The sequence below is a fragment of the Salvelinus namaycush genome, chromosome 26, assembly GCF_016432855.1.
Source record: "Salvelinus namaycush isolate Seneca chromosome 26, SaNama_1.0, whole genome shotgun sequence".
Classification (NCBI taxonomy): domain Eukaryota; kingdom Metazoa; phylum Chordata; class Actinopteri; order Salmoniformes; family Salmonidae; genus Salvelinus; species Salvelinus namaycush.
The window spans coordinates 8,017,604-8,033,381 of NC_052332.1; the positions used below are offsets into that span (position 1 = coordinate 8,017,604).

A 15,778-nucleotide genomic window follows, 5' to 3' on the forward strand; every position below is an offset into this window, starting at 1 on the left:
CCCTCGCCATTCCCTCAGGTGTCATGGTGACATTGTTGGGTCATTTGTCAGATTGTCACGCCTCGCTGTGATCATAACCACTTATGACAGGTGTCAGATCCCGTTGAAGCAGTGGGTGAAGGCTTCATCTCAATTACTTAATAACATCCGTGTTATCCTGCCGTGCCGATGGACATCCTGTCTGTTCTGCCTTCCTCCTGTTGTCGCTTCTCATTACTGTGAGGAATAAGGCCAGGGACCAGCAGACATGGGGCCGGCTTTTCAGTTTTGGAATGATTTCAAATAGTATTTGAACCCAGGTCTAGGGACCAGGGACAGAGCAGGGACAGAAACAGGAAAGTGACAGGAACAGAGGCAGATTTTGTGGCTATGTTTCTATGTTTCTATGTATCTATGTTTCTATGTTTCTATGTATCTTCTGTCCAGGACCATGCAGGGCTTGCGTTGAGACTGTTTATCATGTAAACAGGATACAGAGAGGGAGGAAATGTGCAGCGGACGTTCGCCATATGTGTTTTATTATCTACCAAATGGGCCACGCTGGGTTGTTGTTTTATAGCCTGAGAAAGGAGCAGACAAAACAAAGATACATCAAAACTACACAGCAAATATGCTCTCCCTCCTTCTCCTTCTCGCTATTTCTTGCTCTCTCTCTCTCTCTCTCTCTCTCTCTCTCTATCTTTCCGTTGAGTTTTTTGGCTAATGTCGAGTTCTAGCAGTGCCACAATCCCCGGTGGATTGAGAAGTAGAGAAAGAAGTAGAGGAGAGTGAAGGAAAGGCCTGATAGTTTTGTCTCCCTTTGAAGTTTTTGGAGGGAGTATCCACGACGACAGCCAAAGGCCTCTGAGGACCAATCAGATGTCGGGTGTGTGTTACCTGGCTCCCACAGAGAAATCAGAGATGGCGTAGAAGTAGGATCGCAGCACCTTGGCGTCCTTGAAGAACTCGTCTCCGAAAGTGTTGAGCCTGTCCAGAGAGATCAGCAGGTCAGTGGCTGTCACCCACTCCTATATAGAGAGAGACAGAGAGAAGGAGAGGGGGATGAGAAAGAGACTTTGGAGGGATGTGGCTGTCACCTACTACAGAGAGGGACAGAGGAGAGGGCCATGAGGAGGAGGCGATAAAGGGGTTGGAGGAAGGTGATGGATTGAGATGGAGAAAATAGGAAAGGTAAAAGACAGATTCAGGTAAGGTCAGAAGGTGGAGGAAGAAGAGGATGGGAGAGAAAGGGGGGGATAGAGAAGGAGAGATAGTGCATGGTAGTGAAGAGAGACAAGCCATGGAGATGTAAAGAGGGGTAGAATAGGGTGTGAAAGACAGAAAATGAGAAATATTGAGATATAAGAGAAATAAACAAATAAGAAATAGAGGATAAATAGAGAGGAAATCGGCAGTGGAGATAGAGATCACATAAGTTAGAGAGGAGACTTGGCAAAGCGCTCTCAGACTCTCAGACAGTATAACAGATCATGTTTGGCAGCACACACCGAAACCATAGCATACCAGATACAATGAATGCACCGTGGATGAGATGAATTAGAACAGTTAAATAGAAGAAAATGAGAGAGGGGGAAAGAAAAGAGAGAAGTGAGAGGAAAGAGAGTGGAAAAGACAAACAGCAGGATACGGGAAAGAAAACATGAAATTCACATGTGAAGTTAATTAATGTGATAACAGGTAACAACATGTGAAGCTACATGTGACAACATGTGATACCATGAAACTACACGTGACGACATGTGAAAGAGAACCTGATCTCATCTGAAATGAATGTGACATAAATGTGACAACATTGGAATGCAACATTTCAACATGTGATACCATGAAACTACGAGTGACGTTTTAGCACTTGAAAACTCAGTTGTCAAATGTAATTTTGAATATTTTACTTTGAAAGACATATTTGACATTAATTACATTTAAACAGTAATTGTATCATGCAGGTTTTGTTTAGTTCCCGGTTTGTTCCAGGGACATTCCCAAGGACATTATGTCATAGTCCCCTGGAGTATTTTTTATAGTTACGGTGAAAATATGTTATTGCATTTTCCAGCTACATTCAGGTGTTAATGTTAAAGGACAGTATGCTGATTACTTAACACTAAACATCTCTTGGGATTTGAACACACAATCTCTTGGCTGCTAGCTACCTGAAGTTCCTGCTGCACAATGGAGATAAGCAAGAATGCATTAAATATATACAACAGAAATATAAACAACAGCTTGGTGTTATTTCTAGAAAATGACAGTATGCTGCTGTATTCTGATTTCAATTAGTGTACTTCAAAAGAAATGTGCACTGTGACAACTCTTGGCACTCTTCATTAAATGGGATTTGAATTCATAAACTCTTGGTCGCTAGCAACCGGAAATGTGCAGCGACACCACCAGATCTGTGAGCATGAAAGAGATATCGCTACAGGCTTATTAGCAAGAATGCATTTCTGTACTTTCCTGAAAGCTGCCCAGAATCAAGTAAATAATTGTCCAATTATCACCACCAACATAAAACTAGCAGTGCCCAAGGACACTTGATTTAGAGTATACATTCATTATTTGAACTTGTGACCTCTTGGTTGAGAGTGCATCAATGTTTCTGCAGTGTCACCAGGTTCATACTATTCAAATAATATACGTCAAATACGAGATGTATTTTTCTAGTATATCTTAAGTATACTATGAATATACTATAATTACTCTTCAACACACTTATTAAAAGTTTACTTTTTTTAAATGAAACTCTGCTTGTGAGTGATCAAGTACACTATAAGTACCTTGAAAAAGTATTCATACCACTTGTATTTCTTCCAATTTGATTGTGTTAAAAAGTGGGATTAAAATAGATTTAACTGTCCTTTGTTGTCAACAATGAACTCAAAATACTACATAATGTCAAAGTAAAAAAATAATAATACAAATTAGATAACTAAAACATAGTCATTGAATAAGTATTCAGTCCCTTTGTTTAGGCAAGCCTAAATTAGTTCAGGAGTAAAATCTGGCTTAACAAATCACATAATATGTTGCATGGACTCTGTGTGAAGTAATAGGGGCTGACATAATTGTTTTTCTGACTTACCCTTCCTCTGTCCCCAATACGACACCTGTAAGGTCCCTCAGTCAAGTATTGAATTTCAAGCACAGATTCAACTTCAAATATCAAGGAGCCTTTTGAAAGCCTCTTAAAAGGGCAATGATTGATAGTTCTGTAACAATATCAAATCAGAAATGTAATATATCTTTAAGCACGGTCAAGTTAATAATTATACTGTGAATGATGTATTAAACCACCCAAAAAATATCAAAGATACATTTGTCCTTCCGAACTGAGCTAAAGGACAGGCATGAAGCTGCTATGGTGACCAGTGAGCTGAGATAAGGCGGGGCTTTACCTAGCAAAGACTTATAGATGACCTGGAGCCAGTGGGTTAGGCGATGAATAATGAAGTGAGGGCCAAGAAACGAGAGCATACAGGTCGGAGTGGTGGGTAGTATATGGGGCTTTGGTGACAAAACGGATGGCACTGTGATAGACTTCATCCAATTTGCTGAGTAGCGTGTTGGAGGCTATTTTGTAAATGACATCGCCGAAGTCAAGGATCGGTAGCATAGTCAGTTTTACAAGGGTATGTTTGGCAGCATGAGTGAAGGATGCTTTGTTGCGAAATAGGAAGCCGATTCTAGATTTAATTTTGGATTGGAGATGCTTAATGTGAGTCTGGAAGGAGAGTTTACAGTCTAACCAGACACCTAGGTATTTGTAGTTGTCCACATATTCTAGGTCAGAACCGTCCAGAGTAGTGATGCTAGACGGGCGGGCGGGTGCAGGCAGCGATCGGTTGAAGAGCATGCATTTAGTTTTACTAGCATTTAAGAGCAGTTAGAGGCCACAGAAGGAGTGTTGTATGGCATTGAAGCTCCTCTGGAGGTTTGTTAACACAGTGTCCAAAGAAGGGCCAGAAGTATACCCGAATGGTGTCGTCTGCGTAGAGGTGTTAAAGGCTTGTTAAAGGAATCATAAGTGCATGTGATACCAAAGAACCAAATGATATTTCATTTATGGCTAGTCACCATGTAATTGTAATACTCACTTTCCAACCAGACCATCAGGTCAGTGAGTGTGATGGATTAGCTACAGTAAATGACTGTGAAGTTTACAATTACACACTTGTGGTGAAATCCTGCATGGGGCCTTCACCGTGCATGGCCACTTCAAGAGCGCATCAGCAGTCAGAAAGGAAGAAATGAAGATAGCTCTCCCGGCTCTCTGGGAGGGAGCTCTCGGTCGGCGCAGCAGTTCGATTGTGCTTGCAATGCTGCAGAAGTCTTGTTTAGTTTCAGCGTGCTTAGTTGTAAAGTGTTTAATTCGACCATCAGTGTACCGCTCTCTCTAGGTCGTGGTTGTTATCTTTTGGGACTGCACCGGTTATTGATTGCATGGATTAGTAGCAACGTTGTTGCGAAGCTTTGACGCAAACCATTATTTATGTCACCTGTTAAATCTACTTCAATCACAGTAGATGAAGTGGAGTAGACAAGTTAAAGACATATTTTTAAGCTTTGAGACAATTGAGACATGAATTGTGTGTGTGCCACTCAGAGGGTGAATGGGAAAGACAAAATATTTCCGTGCCTTTGAACGGGGTATAGTAGCAGGTGCCAGGTGCACTGGTTTGAGTGTGTCAAGAGTTGCAACGCTGCTAGGTGTTTCACGTTCAACAGTTTCCTGTGTGTATCAAGAATGGTCCACCACCCAAAAGACATACAGCCAACTTGACACAACTGTGGGAAGCATTGGAGTCAACATGGTCCAGCATCCCAGTGGAATGCTTTCGACAGCTTGTAGAATCCTTGCCCCGACACTGAAGCTGTTCTGAGGGCAAAAAGGGGTACAACTCAATACTAGGAAGGTGTTCCTAATTTTTGTATGTTCTTGCTAACAAATAACCATCTGGTGGCACTGTTGAGATTAATGTACTCCGGAACGAAAGGTTGCAAGTTCAAATCCTGAGAGCATTTATGCACACTTAATGCTGGATTTGATCAGATCCAAGCGAGTGGACACTGGCATGGCGGTTATGTTAGAGCTTTCAAATCCACAAGCGTCTCCCAGCGTTATCCCTGAAGCGGATATTGCTATTGGCAGCCGGAGCTCCGTTAAGAGAAATCCCATGCAGCCTTGTTTACACGTTGGATCACTGGAATGTGATATGTAATCTACACCTTAATAAGGCTGATACAAATCCTCATTATTTTATTTTAATCATTTCACAGCTATAACGCAGTAACACCTCTAACACATGTACACCCCTGACACTGCCAAAACACGGGTTTTTCAGAGGTTTACCCTTAATCTGATTGAATCTAGGCCTTAATGTCAAGAGTCCCTGAGCACTGCTACTTTTCAGCTGGTGTTGTTAGATAATCGCACAGTTATTGACTTCATTCTGGGCAAATTTTAGTAAAGTGCAGAAATGTATTCTTTATTTTCTGTGTACTTCCTGAATACAGTTTGTTGTATAGTTACTGACAAAATACAGTTCAGCTGTAGAAACACATTAAGTTATTTCCACTATTTTCACAGCAACTCAGTATCCGATAACTTTCAATAAAATTACAGGACTTTTTTTCAAGGTATCCTATAAGGTTAAATACAATTGCAAGTGAGGCATAGCAAGTTAATTTGCAGGACGGGCCAAAAGGTAACCAAGTGCAATGCGACTGACAGTAAATATATAGCAAAACACTAATACGGTATCCTATTACTGTGTAAATGTACCGTGACTATAGAAAGTACCACAAAATTAACATGAAACTACACTGTTAGCCATTGCTGCTATCACATGTTGAACCACAATTTCACAAGTGGAAAATCACTTGATTTCACATGTGCAAACGGGTTTTTGGAACACTTTGCATGTGACATTTCACATGTTTTTGGAAAATTAAACACATCACATGTTTTTAAATGTGCAACTCCATGTGTTATCACTGCTAAAATAAGAACCCACCAGAGATTTTAACTGACAACTTCTGTCACACCCTGATCTGTTTTACCTGTCTTTGTGATTGTCTCCACCCACCTCCAGGTGTCGCCTGTTTTCCTCATTAGTCCCTGGGTACTTATTCCTGTGTTCTCTGCTTGTCTGTTGCCACATTGTCAAGTCAACCAGAGTGGTTGTCCCAGTCTCCCGCTTTTGCTAGTCCTCCCGTTTGTGACCCTTGCCTGTCTGGACTTTGAACCCAACTGCCTGATCATGCTGCCTGCCCTGACCTGACCTTGAGCCTGCCTGCCTGCCACTCTGTACCTACTGGACTCTGACCTGATTTTGCTATTTTGCCTGTCCACAACCATTATCTTGCCTACTCCTTGGATTATAATAAACATCAAAGACTCAAACCATCTGAATCCCGTGTCTGCATCTGGGTCTCGCCTTGTGCCCTTATAACTTCTGGGTTTCAGGTACACTGATCTTTCTGCTGTACCTCAAAGTCTGGCACATTCCCCTAAGCATTCATTACCTATAATATATCTCTGCACTTAGCAAAAGGTTGCTATCTGCACTGCTATTTTATAATTTATTTAGACTATTCTCTCATCTTTGATTTACAGAATCTGAGGGTTTTGGCCCATGGGTGATTTTTCTTTCCGGTCCCACAAGTTGTCTGTGCAAATATGTATCATATATATTTTTTTAAATGTTTGACATAGCTGATTTGCTGGTGTTTTGCAGTCTATGAGTGATTTTTAATTTTGGAATTCTGTTCCAAAGTATTCCTACGCATCATAGAGAGATGAACACCTTCCTAATATTTGTCGGGGCATGGTGTTCCACAGAGATGCTGGACCATGTTGACTCCAATGCTTCCCACAGATGTTAAGTTGGCTAAATGTCCTTTGGGTGGTGGACCACTCTTGATATACACAAGAAACTTTTGAGCGCAAAAAAACCCAGCAGCATTTCAGTTCTTGACACTCAAACCGGCGCACCTGTCTACCTACTACCATACCCCGTTCAAAGGCACTTAAATATTTTGTCTTACCCAAACCGTCTGAATGGCACACAAACACAATCCATGTTTCAAGTCTTCTTCTGTCTTTATCCTGTCTCCTCCCCTTCATCTACACTGATTTGAAATGGATTGAACAGGTGACATCAATAAGGGGTCATAGCTTTCACCTGGTCAGTCTGTCATGGAAAGAGCAGGTGTTCCTAAAGTTTTGTACACTCCGTGTATGTGATCGTATACGAGCAAGGTTCTTTCGGTCAATTTGCAGTCCACACATTTTCTGTTATTATGTTCTGGCCCACCTGAACATCAGCTCAAGAAAAAAATCGTCCCGCGGCTGAATCTCGTTGATTATGCCTGTATGATATTGCTAATTTTTCATGTAGTCAGCGTAATAGATAGTAAATACTTGAGTGTAACAGCTCTCGATGGGTTGAAGAAACAAGTAGAAATGCGTTAGATTTTTCTCTATTGCAAGATAGAAACGTAGTAAAAAGACTAAGCCTACTATATTGTTAACAAATAATAGTACATTTCAATTAAAACACACACATACATTCATGCTACAAACCCATCACAACTGCTTCTTCCCAGGGCTGTCATGCACCCCAAAGATCTGAGGGGCACAACGTACGTGAGGATGGTTGGAGATTTTAGCATTTTTCAAACACCTGAAACAGCCTTTTCCAACAATCTAGAGCCATAGTCATTATGCTTAAGCATATCTCCCTTGTCTGTATCCTCCTGACTGGTGGTTCTTGTTTTTAAAATAAACAAAATGTGCTTCTCTGAATCGCTGCTAAAATCTGGGTAAAAATTTGAAAGGAATGTCTTATTGAGTACATTACATTAGTTATTGCTTGCTTTTCTAAAGTCTACCGACCTTGCCAGCAGGCATGCCAGGTAAGACAATTAGACAAGCTAGCTACTCTAACTTGATTGATAGCCTGAAATGGCTTCCTGGTAGCTAGTTATGAGGCTGGGAGATCGGGAACCTGTCTGGGCTAGGTAAAGCCAACTTAATAAAATTGCTAAGTGGCTACTACTATTACAGAGAAAAAAATGAAGAACCCCCCCCACACACACACACACGCTATATGTACAGTATGTATATGTTTAAACAGGACAAATCTAAGGGAGCACGTGACCCTGTACCCCTATGGGCATGAGACCTCTGCCTCTACCAGACTTTTATTTACTACTGCTAATAGCGCACAATAAAAACATTTGCCCCCAAATCCCCTCTTCCCTGATACATCTGTAAATATTGTACTAAATAGTGCCTTCCTGTATTATACTTATGCTAAAATGTTTATTCTATTCTACTGAGCCATTTACTTAATGGTCGTATTCTTATCTTTTATCATTTCTTATTGTTGCATTGTCGAGAAGGAACCTGCAAGTAAGCATTTTGTTGGACGGTGTACACCATGTGTATCCTGTACAGAAGACTAATTCAACTTGAAACAAAACTGTACATTATTTGGAGTACTTAATAGAAAATGTATCCTAAACTTGCCCTCTCGAGTTAGTCTTCCTCCCCCCAACTACTATATTTGTGTGCTCATCACTGTGTTTATAAAGTACTACTGCAGTAAACACGTATACCCTCTTAATCTTTAAAAGGACTGCCTCAGAGAAGAAGACTATTATTCTATCAGGCTGTCTATAAAGTCTCATTGTGTATAGTTATAAGATTCTGGGACACCACCTGTGAGTTAGCGAGAAGTCAACCACTTGAAGTTGGAGAGTCAAAGGGTCAAGGACCCTGTTTGGAACATCTGGTGGGAATGTAGAACACATGTGTTCCAGGACCCCTTTAATTCAGAAACAGTGGGACTCCTGGATTTTGGTGACTTCTGTGGGTCAATAGGATCAGACCTGGATCAGACCTGGGTCAAACATATGGTAGCACTATGGATGGGTACTAATGCCTGGAGCTAGATCAGATGTTTAGAACCAGGTCAACATAACAGGGAATGGAGCTGAGAATTAGACCAAAACAATACTGGAAAACAGCCATTTGTAAGACACTACATGACCAAAAGTATGTGGACACCCGCTCATCAAACATCTCATTCCAAAATCATGGCCATTAATATGGAGTTGGTCCTCCCTTTTCCTGCAGCCTTCAGCCTCCACTCTTTTGGGAAGGCTTTCCACTAGATGTTGGCACATTGCAGCGGGGACGTGCTTCCATTCAGCCACAAGTGCATTAGTGAGGTCGGGCACTGATGTTGGACGATTACGCCTGGCTTGCAGTCAATCCCAAAGGTGTTCGATTGGAATGAGATCAAGGCTCTGTGCAGGCCAGTCAAGTTCTTCCACACTGATCTTTTCTATATTTCTATATGGACCTCACTTTGTGCTCGTGGCATTGTCATGCTGAAACAGAAAAGGGCCTTCCACAAACTGTTGCCACAAAGTTGGAAATAGAGAATTGTCTAGAATGTCATTGTACGCTGTAATCTTAATATTTCATTGGGGCAGGTAGCGTTCTCCTGGCATCCGCCAAACCAGGATTTGTAAGTCGGACTGCTAGATGGTGAAGCGAGAGTCATCACTCCAGAGAATGCATTTTCACTGCTCCAGAGTCCAATGGTGACAAGTTTTACACCCTTCCAGCTGACGCTTGGCATTGCGCACGGTGATCTTAGGCTTGTGTGCGGGTGCTCGGCCATGGAAACCAATTTCATGAAGCTCCCGATGAACAGTTCTTGTGCTTACATTGCTTTCAGAGGCAATTTGGAATGCGGTAATGAGTGTTGCAACCGAGGACAGGCGATTTTTACGCGCTACCCAGTTCAGCACTCAGCGGTCCCATTCTGTGAGCTTGTGTGGCCTATCACTTTGCAGCTGAGACGTTGTTGCTCCTAGACATTTCCACTTCACAATAACAGCACTTACAGTTGACCAGAGCAGCTCTAGCAAGGCAGAAATTAACTGACTTGTTGGAAAGGTGGGATCTTATGACGGTGCAACGTTGAAAGTCACTGAGCTCTTCATTAAGGCCATTTTACTGCCAAGGTTTGTCTTTGGAGATTGCATGGCTGTGTGCACGATGTTATACACCTGTCAGCAACGCGTGTGGCTGAAATAGCCGAATCCACTGATTTGAAGGGGTGTCCACATACTTTTGTATATATAGTGTATGTGAACAACATCCTTTGTAAAGATAATATGGTTAATCAATAGCAGTCTCCTTTATTCTCACTGTCTTGCTACTGTATTATATCTCTCTCCTCATATGCCTCTGGCCCTACATTCACACCTTGCCTTTCCTTTCCTCCACCATTTATTCTGCTACCTCCTTTCTTTCCATCCTCCCCCTCTCTCTCTCTCACTCTCTCTCCTTCCTTAGTTTCCTCAGGGAGCCCTCGAGGAGGCTGTGTGTTTGTGTGCCGTCTGTTACAAAGCAGCACGGTGCAGAGCAGAGTGGAGCTGATAGGCTACTGTTATGGGGCCTGCTTATCGACTTCGGCCCTGCTTGACATAGCTCCGCTCCTGCTAATGGGGTTTGGACGCTGCCGCACGACCCAGTGCCCAGGGGCTGTCGGTGGAAGCATACGCTCATTCTTCACATGCTCCCGCCTGCCCGCCGCTTCCGGTACCATCGTGAATGGGGAAAACACGAGTTTGGGGGGGAGGGCAGTGAACGATTACAGGAGAGAGTTTATTCTCATTCAGGTTAGGAAGGGAATGAAGGGAAACCAAACCGATAACTTCTCTCTGTACGCTCCCTCGCTCTTTTTTTGCTCCTTGTCTCTACAGCAGGGTTAGAGGAGAGCAAAGTGTTTGGGAGACAGAACTTTTTCCCCTCACTTTGTCAGAAGTTTGAGAACAGCTCGGTGCTGTATCACAGAGACAAATCAATGCAGTGCTGGCAAACCGAATAATCTGACTGGTCGATGCGTCCAGCTTCGGCACCAAATCTATAATGATGACATCACACTGCAGTCACTTCATGACATGTGATCAATTCTGACCAATGATCAATTGCCAATAACAGGCGATCTTACCTGGTAAAATAAGGGTTCAATAAAAAAATCTGTCATCCGTCCACCATTATTGCTGTTAATTATAGCCCCACATCTCCAGACGCGAAAGGTGAAGAACAGAAGTAAGGGAGAGGAGACACTTTTGTCTTAGATCAAGGATGATTCAGATGCTCCCAAGTCCCCCCAATGTCTTATTTATATCTCTCTCTCTCTCTCTCTCTCTCTCTCTCTCTCTCTCTCTCTCTCTCTCTCTCTCTCTCTCTCTCTCTCTCTCTCTCTCTCTCTCTCTCTCTCTCTCTCTCTCTCTCTCTCTCTCTCTCTCTCTCTCTCTCTCTCTCTCTCTCTCTCTCTCTCTCTCTCTCTCTCTCTCTCTCTCTCTCTCTCTCTCTCTCTCTCTCTCTCTCTCTCTCTCTCTCTCTCTCTCTCTCTCTCTCTCTCAAGTCTGCAGTGTCAGACAACGACAGGATGTAGTTTTATGAGTAAGCTTCACATATGGGGGTATGCTAATGTTTATATCTCTTAGTACTCCCATGATATGGACACGACTAAGGATTAAACAGAGCGTCTGGATATTTTTGTGGTTCACGAGGGAGCCAGCCGTGGGGTGGCAGTTAGCCTAATGGTTAAGAGCACTGGGCCAGTAACCAAAAGGTTGCTTGTTTGAATCTCTGAGATGATTAGGGATGGTATCTGTTGATGTGCCCTTGAGCGAAGCACTTAACCTAATTGCTATAAAAAAATCAGGATGTGTCCTTATGAGTAGGAGTCATTTAAGCATTTCTGACGTGTTCATTGTTCATAACATCTCTCTGTGTGTGTGTGTGTGTGTGTGTGTGTGTGTGTGTGTGTGTGTGGACAGATTCTGTAAACTCCCATAACCACATATACTGTATATATTTTTTGAATATTTTATTTTTCCTTTTTATATATTTTTTTACATTCCAAAAACAAACTTATACATATGATCAACAACTTACAGACACGCCGTCATAGTAAATAAGAATTTGTACTTAAAAACCTCTTAAGGATCCACCTCTTTTTGTTCCCAATTTTCGCCTAAAATGACATACCCAAATCCAACTGGCTATAGCTCAGGACCTGAAGCAAGGATATGCATTTTCTTGATACCATTTGAAAGGAAACACTTTGACGTTTGTGGAAATGTGAAATGAATGCACGAGAAGATAAAACATCAGATCTGGTAAACGATAATACAAAGAAAAAAACTTGTTTTGTACCATCATCTTTGAAATGCAAGAGAAAGGCCATAATGTATTATTCCAGCCCAGGCGCAATTTAGACTTTAGCCACTAGATGGCAGCCGTGTATGTGCAAAGTTTTAGACTGATCCAGTGAACCATTGCAAATATGTTCAAAATGTTGTATCAAGACTGCCCAAATGTGCCTAATTGGTTTATTCATACATTTTCAAGTTCATAATTGTGCACTCTCCTCAAACAATTACATGGTATTCTTTCACTCTAATAGCTACTGTAAATTGGACAGTACAGTTATATTAACAAGAATGTAAGCTTTCTGCACATATCAGATATGGCTTTGTCCTCCTCATGCTAATCACATTAGCCTACGTTAGCTCAACCGTCCCGCGGGGGGGGGGGGGGGGGGGGGGGGGGGCACCAATCCTGTAGAGATTAAACAATAATGTAGGCATTAGGGGATGGGTGTGTGAGCATACAGGGTCTGGGCAGATGAGATGTAATTTATATTTTATTTAACCTTTATTTAACTAGGCAAGTCAGTTAACACTTGCCCTTAAATTGTACCAATTTGTTTTCCTCGGTCTCCCATGCTATTGCAGTAATTTAATAATAAATCTTACGATTTTTCCATTGTGTCAATGTTGGCGGATTGATTGACTTCCAAGTTTTTAGTATACATTTTTTTCAGCAAAACGGCAGACTCATGCTTTAAGTGTGAAACTAATAATAACTCAATATCTCAAGCTTTCTCGAATGCTATAAAGTCTGGAAGTTGTGGGCGGAGCTAGAAAGTTGTCTGTTAGACGTATTACAATGGAAACGTACTTTTAATCTGCCTGTCTGCATATGTTAAAACATGGCATATGGGGGTGTAGTGAGATACCCGATGGGCTGCACAATAATTTTCTCCTCACTCAACCACATTTTTAGCTGTCCATGATGATCATAAAGTTTAGTTGCAAATAAGCTCATTCTTTTCATTAATCTGATTCTGGTGGTATTTATCACGGTTGTGTAACGCAAGACAGACGTGGGCCTAACAACACTGAAAGGAAGTATTTTCTGTAAGGTTAATTGGAAGTCTGTTTATTGCTTATTATTTGTGCAAACTGCAGCAAAAATCTCATTTAACTGGGACGTTCTGTTCTGGCAAGAGGTCACAAATCTTGCTGCTGTGATGGCACACTGTGGTATTTCACCCAGTAGATATGGGAGTTCATCAAAATTGTGTTTGTTTACAAAATGGAGTCAAAATGGAGTCTACAGTACTACTGCCAAGAGATGCGCTATAGGTGTACCTACCATAGGAGTCCCCTCAAAGCCTACCATTGACACCATGTACAGTCATGGCCAAAAGTTTTGAGAATGACACAAATATTCATTTTCACAAAGTTTGCTGCTTCAGTGTCTTTAGATATTTTTGTCAGATGTTACTATGAAATACAGAAGTATTTTTTAAGCTTTGAGACAATTGAGACATGAATTGTGTGTGTGCCACTCAGAGGGTGAATGGGAAAGACAAAATATTTCCGTGCCTTTGAACGGGGTATAGTAGCAGGTGCCAGGTGCACTGGTTTGAGTGTGTCAAGAGTTGCAACGCTGCTAGGTGTTTCACGTTCAACAGTTTCCTGTGTGTATCAAGAATGGTCCACCACCCAAAAGACATACAGCCAACTTGACACAACTGTGGGAAGCATTGGAGTCAACATGGTCCAGCATCCCAGTGGAATGCTTTCGACAGCTTGTAGAATCCTTGCCCCGACACTGAAGCTGTTCTGAGGGCAAAAAGGGGTACAACTCAATACTAGGAAGGTGTTCCTAATTTTTGTATGTTCTTGCTAACAAATAACCATCTGGTGGCACTGTTGAGATTAATGTACTCCGGAACGAAAGGTTGCAAGTTCAAATCCTGAGAGCATTTATGCACACTTAATGCTGGATTTGATCAGATCCAAGCGAGTGGACACTGGCATGGCGGTTATGTTAGAGCTTTCAAATCCACAAGCGTCTCCCAGCGTTATCCCTGAAGCGGATATTGCTATTGGCAGCCGGAGCTCCGTTAAGAGAAATCCCATGCAGCCTTGTTTACACGTTGGATCACTGGAATGTGATATGTAATCTACACCTTAATAAGGCTGATACAAATCCTCATTATTTTATTTTAATCATTTCACAGCTATAACGCAGTAACACCTCTAACACATGTACACCCCTGACACTGCCAAAACACGGGTTTTTCAGAGGTTTACCCTTAATCTGATTGAATCTAGGCCTTAATGTCAAGAGTCCCTGAGCACTGCTACTTTTCAGCTGGTGTTAGATAATCGCACAGTTATTGACTTCATTCTGGGCAAATTTTAGTAAAGTGCAGAAATGTATTCTTTATTTTCTGTGTACTTCCTGAATACAGTTTGTTGTATAGTTACTGACAAAATACAGTTCAGCTGTAGAAACACATTAAGTTATTTCCACTATTTTCACAGCAACTCAGTATCCGATAACTTTCAATAAAATTACAGGACTTTTTTTCAAGGTATCCTATAAGGTTAAATACAATTGCAAGTGAGGCATAGCAAGTTAATTTGCAGGACGGGCCAAAAGGTAACCAAGTGCAATGCGACTGACAGTAAATATATAGCAAAACACTAATACGGTATCCTATTACTGTGTAAATGTACCGTGACTATAGAAAGTACCACAAAATTAACATGAAACTACACTGTTAGCCATTGCTGCTATCACATGTTGAACCACAATTTCACAAGTGGAAAATCACTTGATTTCACATGTGCAAACGGGTTTTTGGAACACTTTGCATGTGACATTTCACATGTTTTTGGAAAATTAAACACATCACATGTTTTTAAATGTGCAACTCCATGTGTTATCACTGCTAAAATAAGAACCCACCAGAGATTTTAACTGACAACTTCTGTCACACCCTGATCTGTTTTACCTGTCTTTGTGATTGTCTCCACCCACCTCCAGGTGTCGCCTGTTTTCCTCATTAGTCCCTGGGTACTTATTCCTGTGTTCTCTGCTTGTCTGTTGCCACATTGTCAAGTCAACCAGAGTGGTTGTCCCAGTCTCCCGCTTTTGCTAGTCCTCCCGTTTGTGACCCTTGCCTGTCTGGACTTTGAACCCAACTGCCTGATCATGCTGCCTGCCCTGACCTGACCTTGAGCCTGCCTGCCTGCCACTCTGTACCTACTGGACTCTGACCTGATTTTGCTATTTTGCCTGTCCACAACCATTATCTTGCCTACTCCTTGGATTATAATAAACATCAAAGACTCAAACCATCTGAATCCCGTGTCTGCATCTGGGTCTCGCCTTGTGCCCTTATAACTTCTGGGTTTCAGGTACACTGATCTTTCTGCTGTACCTCAAAGTCTGGCACATTCCCCTAAGCATTCATTACCTATAATATATCTCTGCACTTAGCAAAAGGTTGCTATCTGCACTGCTATTTTATAATTTATTTAGACTATTCTCTCATCTTTGATTTACAGAATCTGAGGGTTTTGGCCCATGGGTGATTTTTCTTTC

The 15,778-nt window shown here is 41.8% G+C and overlaps 1 protein-coding gene across 1 annotated transcript in view; it reads right to left on the reverse strand.

Moving 5' to 3' along the window:
* Positions 1–15,778, reverse strand: part of lamc3 (laminin, gamma 3) — a 235,332-nt gene that overhangs the window by 138,336 nt on the left and 81,218 nt on the right. Inside the window, exon 3 of the mRNA XM_038965701.1 lies at positions 877–1,007. Within this exon, the coding sequence (XP_038821629.1) occupies positions 877–1,007 (131 nt within the window). The remainder of the gene's footprint in view (positions 1–876; positions 1,008–15,778) is intronic.